Source organism: Manis pentadactyla, chromosome 11 (genome assembly GCF_030020395.1).
Source record: "Manis pentadactyla isolate mManPen7 chromosome 11, mManPen7.hap1, whole genome shotgun sequence".
Taxonomy (NCBI): domain Eukaryota; kingdom Metazoa; phylum Chordata; class Mammalia; order Pholidota; family Manidae; genus Manis; species Manis pentadactyla.
Window position 1 is genome coordinate 26,422,033 of NC_080029.1, and position 14,566 is coordinate 26,436,598.

Below are 14,566 nucleotides of genomic sequence, written 5' to 3' on the forward strand. Positions count from 1 at the left end.
TAAATACTTTTATTGGTCTCCACACATTTGGACATGCAGTTTTTGCATTATCATTCAATTCTAATGCTTTTAAATTTATTTCCACTATGATTTCCTCTTTGACTTCTTTTAATTTTGGAATACATGAGGATTTGTTATATAGCTTTTTGTTATTGGCATTCAATTTAACGGCAGTATGAAGACAGAATGTGGCTGTCTGATACCAGTTCTTTGCAATCTGCTGTCTTAGTTTATGATGTAGACATAACTGGTGTTTATAAATATACCATATGTGCCTGAGGTGTTTTCTCTAATTATTTCATACACAGTTCTACATACGATCCATACATAAAGCTTATCATCTTGTTCAAATTCTCTTTATCTTTGCTGATTTTTAAATATGTTTAGTCTATTAATAATTGATTTGAGTGGAAATCTCCCACTAACAGTGGATTTGTAGATTCCTCATGTAGTTGTATCAATTTTTATTTTATACATTTGGAAGTTATTTTATTAGGAACACTCAGAACCGTTTTATCTTTCTGCTGAACTGAACCTTTTGTCTTAAGTAATTGCTCTCTATATCTGAAAGTCTATTTTATCTTGTCTATTTTAGCAGCTATTAATATATCTACACCACCTTTTTTCTGGTTGGTATGTACATGGCATTTCTTTTCTCATCCATTTACTTTCAACCATTCCATGCCCTTATCTTTGGGTGTGTCTCTCTGGTAAACAGCATGTAGTTGGATTTTAAACAAATTAAATCTGCACTCTTCTAGGCAAGTATATTTATTTGATTCTTTACATACTGTAACTTGGTTGACTATCTTTTCAATTTTCATTTCTCTTGCTTTTTCTAAGCTTCTTGCTTATATGCTCTTATTCTTATTCTTATGGGTGTTTTATTCCCCATTCGAACCATTTGTCTTCTTCTCATAGGTTTAGAATTTCCGTATTTTTATTTTTTGTGATGACCTTTGAAATTTGATACTGTCTACTTATCTTTAAAAAGTCTCAAGTTAAATAAAATCTTAATCTCATTCCTAAAATGTTCAATCACCATTGAAAAATTTAACTCCCATCACTTATGGGCTATAATTATTGTTGTCTAAATGTTGTTATTGACAACATATTGTTGTCTACTGCTACTTAAGCCATTCAGAGTATGTGTTCTCCAGCCATGGTGGAAATAAGCTAAAAGGCAATTACATAAAGAATATGCCAGCTAACTAAAAATTAAACAATATATCTATAAACAATTCATGGGTCAAAGAAGAAATCACAACAAAAATTAGTAAATATTTTTAAATCGACTGCTGCTTCTGTTTCCTATTCCTCTATAAAGGAGGGTCTCAAAAAAAAAAAAGGGTTTTGATGATGACACAGGGTACCGGAGACACTGATCTTACTGAAGTTCTTTCAAATGGGAGAAAAAAGTTCAAACCAGAACATTATTTATTATTATTGATTTTAGAAGATTAAATCACAAGAATAATCACCTAGAAATGCATAGACACACATATATGCATACATTCATATGCATGACTTGTTAAAGTGGACCATTTACTGTCTCTGATTCAACTGCATGTTAAAATATCCATTTCATTTGAAATCACTTACTAATTAAGAAATAATAGATTGGATATTACCAAATGCAGCTTAGCTATAATTCACCTTAACATACATATTACTGAAGTGTTTCAAAACTTTATCAATGTTAAGATACTTCCCAAACTAGTCTACAGATTCAATGCAATCCCTCTCAAAATCATCTGCCTATTTTTGCAAAAACTGACAAGCTCTTCCTGAAGTTCATATGAAAATGCAAGAGATCCAGAATAGCCTAAACAATCTGAAAAGAACCTAGTTGGAAGACACACCCTTGGTGATTTCAAAACTTACAACAATGCTATAGCAATCAAGTCAATGTGGTACTGGCATAAAGACAGACATACAGAGCAGTGGAATAGAATTGAGACTTCAGAAATAAACTCTTACACTTATGATGAAATGATTTTTGACAAGAGTGCCAAGACAATTCAACAGGGAAATGATACTCTTTCAACAAATGGTGCTGGATCATCTGAATATCCACATGCAAAAGAATGAAGTTTGATCCTATGCCACAACGTACACAAAAATTAACTCAAAATGGATAAAAGACCTAAATGAAAGAGTCTGAACTATAAAATTCTTAGGAAAAACATACATATAAATCTTTGTGACCTTGGGTTTGTCAGTTTTAGATATGATACCAAAAGAATTAAGCACAAAAGAAAAAATAGGTAAATGAGACTTCAAAAAATTAAGAACTTTTGCACTTTAAGAAAATGAAATGACAACCAACAGAATGGGAGAAAATATTTCTAAATCTAATTTCTAAATGTATCTGACAAGGATTTGTATCCAGAATATACAAGAACACTTACAACTCAATAAAAACAAATATTTCAATTTTAAAATGGGCAAAGGATCTGAATAGACATTTACCCAAAGAAGGTACACAGATGGCCAATAAGCACATGAAAAGATGCTCAACACCATTACTCATTAGGGAAATGCAAATGATAACCACAAAAATGAGACACTACTTCAAACCCATTAACATGGGTAAAATAAAAAAGATAATAATAAGTATTAGGAAGGATGTGGAAAAATTGGAGCTTTCATGCACTGGTGGTGTTAAAATGGTTCGTCACTTTGGAAACACTTTGGAAGTTCCCCCAAAAGAATAAGCATAAAATTACAACAGGACCCAGCAATTCCACTTCTACCTATTCACCCGAAAGAAATGAAAGCATAGGTCCCCTACTAAAACTTATACATGAATGTTCATAGCAGCATTATTCATAACAGCCAAAAAGTGAAAATAATCCAAATGTCCATCAACTGATAAATGGATAAACAAAATGTGGTAGAGACATCCATTGGAATATTATTCAGCCATAAAAAGGAATGAAGTACTGATACAATCTAGAATATTGATGAGCCTTGAAAACATTATGGTAAGTGAAATAAGCCAGTCACAAAAGACCACCAACTATATCATCCCACTTATATGAAATGTCCAGAATAGGCAAATCTATAGAGAGAAAAAGTAGTTCAGTGGTTGCCAGGGGCTGGTGGAAGGAAGAAATGGACAGTGACTGCTAATAGGTATGGGGTATCTTTGGGGAAAATGAAAATGTTCTAAAATAAGATAGCGGTGTTGGGTGCACAATTCTGTGACTAACCTAAAAACCACTGAATTATGCTTTAAAGGGGTGAATTTTATGGCATGTGAATTATACCTCAATAAAGCTGTTAATAAAAAATCGGGAAAAAATGACTGATAATATGGTTTTACCTCATTTAAAATTAGATACCCTATATATATTAGGAAGTCTTTGGCTATTTATTGCGGTCATACTTGACTTTAAATACATCGAAAATTAAAAATACTCATTTGTCTGATGTCAGGAATAACTACACGAATCAGAAAGAATGCAAATAGCACACCCATAGGTCTATGATTATCTGTGATGGGAAATCTCCTGACTAGACTGTAAGCTCCTTGTAAATAGAAGCCTTGTCTCATCCACCTCTTTATCCCCAGCACCTAAAAGAGATTCTGTTTCATTCTGTATCAGCGAATGAAAGCTACTGGACCAAATGCAGGACTCTCCTTCAGTTGATTAGAACAATGCAGCACTGTGTCCCTTTAAAAGAAAAGGCAAAGAGACGGAATGACATTCTCTCTTTTTATTGGGGCTGGGGAGGAGCTGACATTGCAGGCTGCCTTTCATTTTCTCACTCACCTGCCTTTGCTGAAGAGGGACGAGACAGTTTCTGGCTATAGATTTGTGCAGCACTTTGGAAAGAGGAAAAGGGGCCAATGGTGTAACTGCCTGATCGACAGCGTGGCAGGCCAGCAGGGCTTGGTACGTTCTGTGTCCCAGGATGTACGGAGGGGGAGGCACTGCTGGGGACTGTACTCAGTAAAATTGTTGGCTGGTGAGGCATGCTGAGGATAGCTGGAGGAATCTGAGATAAAGAATGGTGGCCTGGCCCTGGTGAGAGGTCAGAGGTTGTAATAATAGATGACAAATGGGTGTTGGGAATTTTCTGCAGGAGAGTAGCAGCAGGACCAGAGAAAGAAGTAGAGGAAGAATTGGTATAGACTACTTTAGCCTCTTTTTCTGCAGAAGTGGTAAATCCTATTAAAACAAACAAAACAAAGAAAACATAATTTTAGGAAAAACTGACACATAATCTCTATAAAACATGAAGCAAACATGTTTTTTTTGCTTAATCTTAGCATAGGACAGAAATCAAGAAAACATACAGATTTTAATGAGCATTCACCATGAACTTAATGAATTTTACCTACCAAGACAACCTGGCAACAGAAATGTTTTTTTTTTTAGTCCTTTCTAAAACCTGGAGTTGGCACTACCTCTGTCAAGCGGAGCGGGGGTTTACATATGTTAGGGCATCAGTGAAGAGTTTCTAGTAGTGACAGCTAACAACTCTCCCTCTGCTTTTCACCCCTCTGGGAAAAAGAAAGTGCTCAGAATTTCTAAATATGAAGAAAGTGAAAATTTCTCTGAAAGGAAAATAGGAGGTAAGAGGAAATTCTAAGGGAAAAGAAAAAGAAAAGGAACTTCTTTTGGGTAATGACTCATGCTTTAGAATCAGTTAATATCTGATGACTTTTTTTTTCTTTTAGGGATTTATCAGAGAGAAGCAAATACACGTAGGTGTGAAGTCACTCACGAGTTAATTTATCAGAGTGAATTTCTATTGTCTCTTGTGGTTTGGGCTGCTTTATTTTCACTTCTTCCATAGTCCCGGGGTGATCTGAAATAGGAAATAAACATAGAGCTTAGGCTTTTCTATTAATCAAATGCTAGGGCATCGCTCTACATAAATTTTGTTTCCAACGTATAACACAACTAGTAGTCAATCCTAGAAACCAGTGCCTACCTCACCACATTTTTGCAAGGGTGGCCACACCACAGCCCTGCGGAGTGGGCAACTACCCAAATGATTCCCAACTCTCCCTAGCCCCAGCTCCAGCTAACTGAACTAGGGAAGGACACTTAAACCCTGGGCAGTTATCCATGGACTGCCAACCAGCTAGGACCCGCCTGGAAAAGAAGATAAGGCAGTCAGATGCCTCTGCAAAGAAGTTATATGTATGGAGCAGAGCAGCTACCAAGAGACAGAACAGTCCTAATATTTATTGACATGATACTTGGATACTACAATAACTGTGTTTCTTAAACTCCTTGGTTTTACTTGAGTTAGCTGAACAAGTTTACTTGAGATAGGTTGATCGCTATACTCAATAACAAAATCACTCTAACAAATAAATTTCCACTCTAATAAATTAGTTCTTTTATGCCACAGAATTTTGAAACACGACAGCCAGAGCTAATTATATACTTAGGGAAATATCCCAGAATCTTTTTCAGGTGCTAGGTTCATACAAAAACTTGAGAGGCCATTTTCCAGATGATCTTTCAGAATCAAAGAACAAGAGGACATATGAATTCTCTTCTCTCTATCACCACCAGCTGTGATAATACTGTCATATTTGTTGGCTCATGTTTGAAATGAGTCCAGATTACTATCAAATGTCATAATGTTATTTCCTTGACTGAGGCCTTCCTACTGCCCTTCTAGTCATCCTTGATAGGTATACGTTTTAACATGAAACTAGTCCTTAACACATGATTCCCAGAATTTCCAGGGATCCATCTGTACAAATAGGGACAGCCAGGACGTGCTGTTAGGGCTTCTTCACTATTGCCAGGGGAGAAGTTACTATCTGAATGCAATCTAGGCCCTCGCCTCCCTAGGTTATCACACTTTTTTCCACCCCAACCTCATTACAAGAATTCCTGAGCCTCCCTTCCTCAACACTGTGATAGGAGCTTCTCAGAACTTCCACCAACCTTCTCCCTGTATTTAAGCACCGAACTTCATCTACTGGACAACAAACATTATGAAGTCAAGGACTAAGACAGTTCTTGCCATGTACACCTAGCAACTACCACAATGTCTGACACATAATAGGTGCTCAGTAAAAGTGTGCAGAAGGAATGAACAGATGAATAAACTAGCTTCAGAACTTACAGATAACTCAGGCAGGCTTAAGAGGACTGGACTTAGAGGACTTCTAGTAATACAATAATTATACAATGAGCTAAAAATAGGCTTTTGTAGATTATCCACTGAACCTAAACAGTTTTTAAAATATTAACACTGTTTCTTAGGGAAAACAGTCTACTTTTTAAATGACTGATTACCCTGGATATTTTACATTAGACTATGGTAGCCTTAAGAGCAGGGAAGAAGTCTCCATCATTGAATCTAGTACTTAGCACACTGACAACACTAGGTTTTTGGTTACCTGTGTCTCATAATTCCATCTAGATTTTAAATAACTCTTGCATTTAAAGCACAGAGCTTTGCTATAATAGAATATCACTGCTTTTTTTTTTATCATAATGAGAACTGGATAGTATGCTCCACATCATTTCCAAAATACCCTGTCACAGAGGTCCCCAGCAGTGAGAACTTTCAGAAATGCATGGGACATTCTGGGTTATCACAATGACTGAAGGAAGCCAATGGCATTTAAGGAATGGGACCCACCAGGTATGGAACAGTCCCACACAATAAAGAATGCTTCTTCCCTAAATGCCAATGGTGATGAGCTAGAGGAAGAAAAAAATTCAACAGAGTGAGAAATAATCAGCAGGAGAGGCAGAAAAGCATAGATTAAGATGACAAACTTTGAGTCAGACAGACTAATGTTCAACTTCTTGTCCTACTGCATAGTGAAGGGTACCCTTGAGCATGTTATTCAATCTCTTTCAGCTTTTGTTTCTTTACAGATGACTGTAAAGAAGTGTTAATAAGAGCAACTACTCCATATGGTTTTTGGAAGTAAAGAAATAAGATCAGGTCCAGCAGAGAGTAATACAAGTGCTCATTAAATGCTAGCTATTATGAGCTTGTCTTGAAAAGCTTTCAGCTGTTAATCATTGAAGAAACAAATCAGACCATGTCCCTCTTCTGCTTTTAGAACAAAAATGTAATGCCTCCTCATCTGCCCCCAAGCCCACCTTGCAGAATTCCGTTGCCCTGGAGTCTATTAGTGCTTAGACAGCACATGATTCTTGGCTCTCCTTTGCATATCTCATTTTTTCACTTGTTCTTATTTTTTATTGATTATCCAACATACTTACCACCCTTTGCCCCGCTATCAGAATTACTGTGGCTGTTTTTAGAACTTTTTGAGTGAGTCCCCAGGCAGACACTTGCAGACTTGTTTTTTTTGGTATAAAAAGTCAACACCTCCTCCAGTTCTGCCTCACTGAAATGAGGAGAGAAAGTATGGTAAGAACAGGAAGCTGTTCTGGAAAATCTTTCCACCAGATTTTATTATGGAAATGGAGTAAGCTGGACAAGGGGAAAATGAAAAGTGCAAGCTGAAAACTTCCTATTAATAGATTATTAAATAGGAATATAAATGAAGCAATCTAAAAAACGTAATGCATGATAAGGCTTTATTCATTCCACAGTGAATTTTCCAGATCTGCAACTGTCCTATATGGTAGCCATTAGTCATACATGACTATTTAAATTTAAGTGAACTAAAATTAAATAAATTTAAAGGTTCTTTTCCTCAGTTACTCCAGCCATATTTCATGTACTTAGTAGCTACAACACAGAAAGGTCTATTGGACAGCCAGGTTCTGTATCAAAAAGACAACAAGCTGCAGACAGGAGATCAAATCTCATCAGCAGCCCTGTTTTTGTACGGCTCCCAACTAAAAATGGTTTTTATATTTTTAAAGAAGAATATGCAATAAAGACCACACACACAAAGCCCACAAAGTCTGAACTGTTTATTATCTGGCCCTCACAATGTGCCTACACCACTTCTAGACAATTAAAGTATATTCACTGAAGGAGCCACTTGTTTTATTTGCCTTTGTCAGGAGTAAGGAGACCCACCAGTATAATCATAGAGGAGTTCCCTAACCATCCACACAGTGAAGGAGACTGAAACAGATGGTCTCTAGGTCATTTTATGTATTGAAATTACATACACAAAATGCAAAATATAAGGAGACTGCTGAAGGCCCATAGGATTCTTCCAGTAAATATATGTGCATTTTGTAACACCTTTGGGCTTCTCAAGGGCCTCTTGCATTTTTTTTTTTTTCCTGGAGCCTGGCTATGTTCCAGATAAGTGACTTTAAATAAGCAAAATATTCTTTCATTATTACAAAGAACCTATATCCCATCTTAAGAATACACTCTACTTACAACCTAAGAAACTGCTCTATGAATCTCCAAGAAAACCCCAAGGTCTCCAGAATAGCAGAGTACCACAAGATTAGTACCTCAAATAACTACCAAAAATCGAATGCTGAGGTTGCAAGTGGGAGGCTGCCTCTGCCTGTCAGTGTTTTATTTCGCCCTTCACAGAATACTGAAAGGGAAAGGTCATGGTTGGTCAAAATATACACTGCTTTATACCTCTGGTCTTATCCTCTGCCCACCTCACAGTTTCTGTTTCCCTGACTGGCTCCTACAAGTATGTGGACTGACCAACCCTAACAAAGCTATCCACGTGTCAGCTCATGAGACAAAAGAACTGATGCTACCACATATTCTCAACAATCAACACAGAATCCACAATTACTAGTAAATACATTCCAATATATTTTATCTCCAAGTCTGTATCATTAGTTAAGAATATATAATTCATTTCTAGTATCCAGTTAGGCCTGGTAGGGGAATACACATTACTTTTTAAAAGGTTGGTTTTTGTTTTCTTTTTTTTAATTTTGAGGGATTTGAAGATCCCTAGGAAGAACTAGAATTAATCTTTTAACTTTCAAAGTAGAGCCATTTTCTGAACATAAATATCGTTTTGTTCTATTTTTACGTTGATGTGAGAAACTGTTTCTTGCTTTGTTTCTATACCTACTTTATTAATCATATTATTCAAGAGTCAAGAATGTCAACAAAATAACATTACAGAATTATGAACTACAAAAAGAGGATTTGTTTGCTATGTGTTTAAGCATGTTATCCTGAGGCTACAGTTGTTCATATGAGGCATTAAACACAGATCATACTGTGTTGGTGGTTGATATTTTCTCCCCACTGAGGCTTTGATAGTTGAAGACTAATTAGTTAATGGGGTTGTACAAAAGTTTTATCCTTTATTTCAGTGATTCTGTACAGCTCTCTGTTGCAGAAAAAGGCTCACCAGTACAAGTCTCACAACATTTAAAATTAAATGTCTTTGCTACCTCTTCCTTTGGAAACACAATGTAAATGGATGAAATAGCCTGGCTGATCTGTACCAAAATAGAGAGCTGAACTCTGAGATTTTCAATCCCTAAAGACTAACCCTAAGCATGAAGGACTTGTTCTATTTTGTATAAATTAGGCGTAACATAACTTTCACAGTGCTGAGAAATTGCCAATTCCTCAACCCACTTAATGTAGGCAAAATTTGGTCATCACCACTGCATCAGCAGGTCAGGGATAAATTCAAATCCAGTAAACACTGGAAGCCTCTAACTTCAACTTTCCAAAGGGCTCTCTCAGCACTTTAAGTGGGTTGTACTCTGAAAGCTGTCTAGAAATAGAGCCCAGATACCCAGCAGCACTGTTTTGATAACAGAAACCATGACAACAATAACATAATTGGCTGAGATATGAAGAAGTCAAGCCTATGAAACTCTTTTTCTCCCTCTAAAAGTGATTTTATTTGCATCCACATGTTAGAAATGAGGGAATACTGGGACAGTATAGAAAATGGAATAAGATAGTTTTTATTAACCAAGAATGTCTTGTACCTTGCTTGTCTGATGAACTCCTGAAAGTTTTCCATATTCACCCCATCTTCCTCTTCTTCCTCAAGTTTCTTCTTTGATTTCTTTTCAGCCATTTGTTCTGTTTCCTAACCAGTCCCCAATCCCCACAGAAAAACAAAATAGAACTGTTGATAAATGTCTACTTCGTTATCTGGTTTCACTACCTTTGGGTTAATGTATCTTTATAGTAAAGACATTTAATTCCTCAATGCACTTCTGCCACCTATAAATCTGATGTATTACTCCCTGCCATTATTTCATGAAACATTTTGGAATTTCCAAGTAATAGTTGCAGAATACATGAAAAGAGCTGCTTATAGTATCTTGGTAATGTCTGTCACACTTGCAGCTTTAATAATATGACTACAGAGACACTGTATTTTGTTACAATAGGAGGAGGAAAGATAGGTCTTGGAATAGTCTCCTATACCAGCATCCAAACTGAGTAAACTTCTTACTTTATAGAAGACCTACTGAAATTCTCAACAGATCTGCAGTAAGTAATGGCTATGGATTTGGTGTCTTGATATTCTACTAACTATACCATGCATCTTTACAAAAGCCATTTAAATTTCTAGGCCACCACTTTCCCTTCTGCAAAACGAGCATATATTTTCCCCCAAGAAATGATATTTCTAAAGCATTCTAACTGAGACCCTTGGATATAAGATGGTTTGCAAAATATTCGAACTAAATGGAGTATTTCCTGGGCTTGGTTGCCAAATGGTATCATTGTCTATAATGCTCTAGAAGACAAAGTTTCAGTAAAGGAGATTATATCGTTAATTAAATCCACAGTTCAAATTTGCTTTCAAATAGTCAATTCACCACTGTCTACAGGCACAATAACAACAATGCATATTCATATAGCCCAGGATTCATCTCAGGAACAACAGCACCCAAAAGGAATATACCTTTTGATATGAATTAACTATGGCCACTGGGCCTTCAGAAGTAATAAGTAGTTTTTCAGGCCAGCTGGGTTAAGGAGTGAGGTTCTGCTTCCCCTAACAGTCTACACAGGGGATGATAATGCTAGAAAAGAGAAGAAGGACCTCGCCACTTGGCTGTACAGAGGCTTCTAGCTGGGTCTCACAGTGTGTGGTAATCTAAAGCACAAGACTAACAGAAAACCACCTACCTTGTTGTACACAATGATAAAATCACCTAGCTGGTGGGCCAAGATTCTTCTGCGTTCCAGAAGCGCTAATCGTCGACTGGGTAATACCATTCTCAGTGAGTGCTGGAGGTTACTTGATGCTTGCTTGAGAAAATGAACCACTAGCTCCTATAAATTAAGAGTCATTGGGGGAAAAAAGCAGGGATTGAGCAAGCAAAGGAAGATAAGCTATGACAGGATTATACAACAGAGATTTATGAGAAGAGGTATACTATACCTTTTAACCAATAAGACTCAGAGCAGACATGTTAGGTGTCAGAAGAACACAGAAAGGAAAAACAAAACAAAGGAAACTTATTGTCTTTCCTTGTAAGGTGGCAAGCAGAAAATCAAAATGAAATGTCTATACAAAAAATTATATAACTAAGTTCATATACAGACAGTACTAAATAATTCAATGTGCAGATACCACTCCAAACAAGGTGATCTGAGAAGACTATTTAGGGAAAGTAGCACTCAAGGGTAGGCAGAGGAAACAAAAATCATGGGAGCAGATGAATTCACCAAAGGTAGTAAGATAGAGAAAGAACACAGAAATATTCATACCTAAGAGACAGGAAAGAGGAGGAAGAACTAGAAAAAGAAAAAAAAATCAGGGTAGAAATATCACAAAAGTAGAAAGAGACCCCGGAGAACACAGTGTCACAGAAGCCAAGGGAGGAAAGGCTCCCATGTCAATAGTTTCCTAAAGGCTGGAGCTGGAAAGGACCCTGACCACGACAAGCCTGTGCATCTGGCCAATGGAAGAAAATTTCAAGAAAGCACCTTCAGGAGAGCAAAGGGAATAGAAAGAAGAGGTTAAGAAAGCTATGGGTAATGAAGAATGCATGTGAAAAGTAGAAACTGATTTAAAAAGCTTAGTGACAAAGCTAAAGAAATATTACTATACTTGAAAGGTGATAACTTTTTTCTCTTCCCCAAGGATAAGGGAGCTTTAGAGTCGGGGTTTGGCAAGGAGAGCACAGTGGAAGGTCATTAGGGAGAAGAAAGGGTACATCTCACTGGACATGAGGTAAAGGATTTTGAAATCTGAACAGATACCAATCAGATAATTCATAAGACCACAAATGCTTCAAAGAGACATTTTGCAAGGCCAAGGGCCCTAAAGATAGCTGTTCCTCTCCTCTTCCCCCTCCACAAACATATTGCCTTAAGAAGATAGATTCTGGGACCTTCTACTGATGTGCCTTCCATGAATTATATCACAAAGACTCTCTAACCCTGATCTGGACCAGAGAAGGCAAGCCTATACCTACCTTCCTCATACACAAGACCACTGCCACGATAATCATGTAATGGGTTAGGGTTTACTTTTTAGCTGTGCTTTCAGAAAGGAATGCCTGGAACTGGTATTAAGTTTTACGGAGATGATCCTAAATATTCTCGTAAAGAGCCCCACAGATACCCTGCATGAATTCCAAGTCAGCAGTCACAGTGCTTATTCTCTTCTGATCGAGTTTTTTTCTTCTTGAATTTGACTTTGGTTCATTGTCCTTTGGTGCCAATTTACTTCAGCACAAGGGAATAGCCTCATAACTGAAAGGGTTGGATTTCAGAGTTCTACTCCGCTGTCTTTACTATGGGGTGGTTTCAGCTGTTACATTAAAACATTATTTTTTTCACAGTGGAGCAGACAAACTGACTCTCAAAAAGGCAGTTTTAATTTTCCACTTGGAAAGAGCAGAGCTAACATTTTCCACTGATGGTTGAAGGATTATTCACAACATACAAGGTTTTATCTCTGGGTTGTATTGGCTATTTTAAAATCACAAGTTGTTTTCTAGGATATCCATAATGTTTTTATAATAAGCCTGGCAAGTTGTATGCCTCTTATATGTGAAGAAATGAAAATTATGGTAGGGTCACTCCTGAGCTGGACAAATGATGCAGTTTTCTTAGACTGAAAGGTCCCTCTTTTCAGTGACAGATCCCTGTGGTTATAAGGCTATTGAAGGGCAGGGCTTCCTCTATAAGCGTTGACCTTACCAAAGAGCTTGAAAAGCTCCCTGTCATTCTGACCCAAAAAGAACAACCTTGCTAGAATATTAACTTCTAGGCATATTCAAATGACTGATATATAGTAAAAATTATTATACAAGATTATTGTATAATAATCTAAGAATTTTATAAAGTTATAGCTAGTAAAGAATAAATGTTAAAATGGAGGGTGATACATTCTCCGAGGGTCTATGATAAAGTGTTGACTTTCAAAGGACTAACTTGATTGCCCACAGGACAGAAAGTAAATGCCTTATGATGCATGGAAACAATGGAAGAACAAATGATACACAATTATAACATCTGGGGTCAAGTTCCAGTTTTACTACATATAAGCTGTGGAACAACAAGTGAGTTACCTCCCTTCTCTAGGGCTTTGTTTGCTCAGCTGCAAAATGGGGATGATAATGCCTACCTCAAGGAGTTAATAAAAAAATGAAGGTGCTTGAGAAAGGTCTTTATGAATCGTTATTCTTTTTGAGGACTTTGCATAGGGCCTGACTTGTAATGAGTAATCAATTTCCATTTTCAGAATGAAAGAAATGGATGCTTTCAACATTGCAGTGTGATGACCACGTCTTTGGATCAAAGATCCAATTCACATTAAAGTAAAAGAAATATATAAAGTAGACTGTGGAATAATTCTTTCACCAAAAGAATATGTTGCTCTTTACCCTCATAGAAAAAGAAAAAAGAAAAAAAAAAAAAAGAAAGGAAAAAGGGAAAGTGGGAAGGTTCCAACAAGAAGAGCCTCACCATCTGTTCATCCTCTTTGGCAGCCCGACTGGCAGTGAACGTTTGACCTCCACTGTCTTTCATCAGGCGAATTTGAACATGCTGGAGATAGGCAGAGAATGCTATTCGGGCCTGCACTTTGCTATAGAAACCCAAAACAACATACCGTTATGAGGCAGAATGGTAAGCCTACCAAACGCGTACTTGTCTCTCTCAAAGTGGCCTTTGAGAATCCTTTTATTAAGATGGCTGAGAAAAATATAGCCCATCATATAGTCACTGAACAAAGATACCTTGTCCATAGTACATGGGATTTGTTTTTTCTATTAAAAGAATCCGAGGTGGAGAATCCTATTTATTTTCTCATTATTACCATGTTGGGGAACTCAAGCAAAAATAGAAAATCAGCTTTCCTATTCTTATACCTTATCTCTTTGAATTTTTTAGTAGCTTTCTTGCAGGAATGGACAGAAGAAGTATTGCACCTCACAAGAACCTCTGTATGATTGTAGAGTTTTTCTCCCTTGGAGACCCTTGAGAACATACTCATCTGTTAGTGGAGATGCATGGCTTTTGCCATGGCAACTAATATTTCTGGTGTGCAAAAGCCTCCAGAGCAGGAAATAGATAAATCTTACAAAGGAACTTTTGAGACCAAATTTTAAGGTCATGCTTTTCCCAACTGCAGGACAGGAGTGGCTGGAGTCCAGAACAAATGAGTGAGGTCCAACAGAGTCTGGCACAGATGAACTGACGGGGTAGGATGAGCCCAGCTGTTCAG

General features: G+C 37.1%; 1 protein-coding gene across 18 annotated transcripts in view; it reads right to left on the minus strand.

Annotated features, from left to right (window-relative positions):
- TTLL5 (tubulin tyrosine ligase like 5) overlaps positions 1 to 14,566 on the minus strand; it is a 277,550-nt gene that overhangs the window by 147,889 nt on the left and 115,095 nt on the right. For 16 of the 18 annotated variants that reach the window (XR_008992440.1, XM_036913100.2, XM_036913097.2 and 13 more), the window contains 6 exons: positions 13,807 to 13,927; positions 11,014 to 11,160; positions 9,855 to 9,958; positions 7,221 to 7,348; positions 4,738 to 4,821; positions 3,780 to 4,178 (listed from right to left, as the gene is read on the minus strand). Coding sequence is in view for 17 of the 18 variants with exons in the window: in XM_036913100.2 (XP_036768995.2) it covers positions 3,780 to 4,178; positions 4,738 to 4,821; positions 7,221 to 7,348; positions 9,855 to 9,958; positions 11,014 to 11,160; positions 13,807 to 13,927 (983 nt within the window). In the remaining variant the exon portion in view is untranslated. The remainder of the gene's footprint in view (positions 1 to 3,779; positions 4,179 to 4,737; positions 4,822 to 7,220; positions 7,349 to 9,854; positions 9,959 to 11,013; positions 11,161 to 13,806; positions 13,928 to 14,566) is intronic. The other 2 variants (XM_057488298.1, XM_057488297.1) reach the window with 1 other exon arrangement.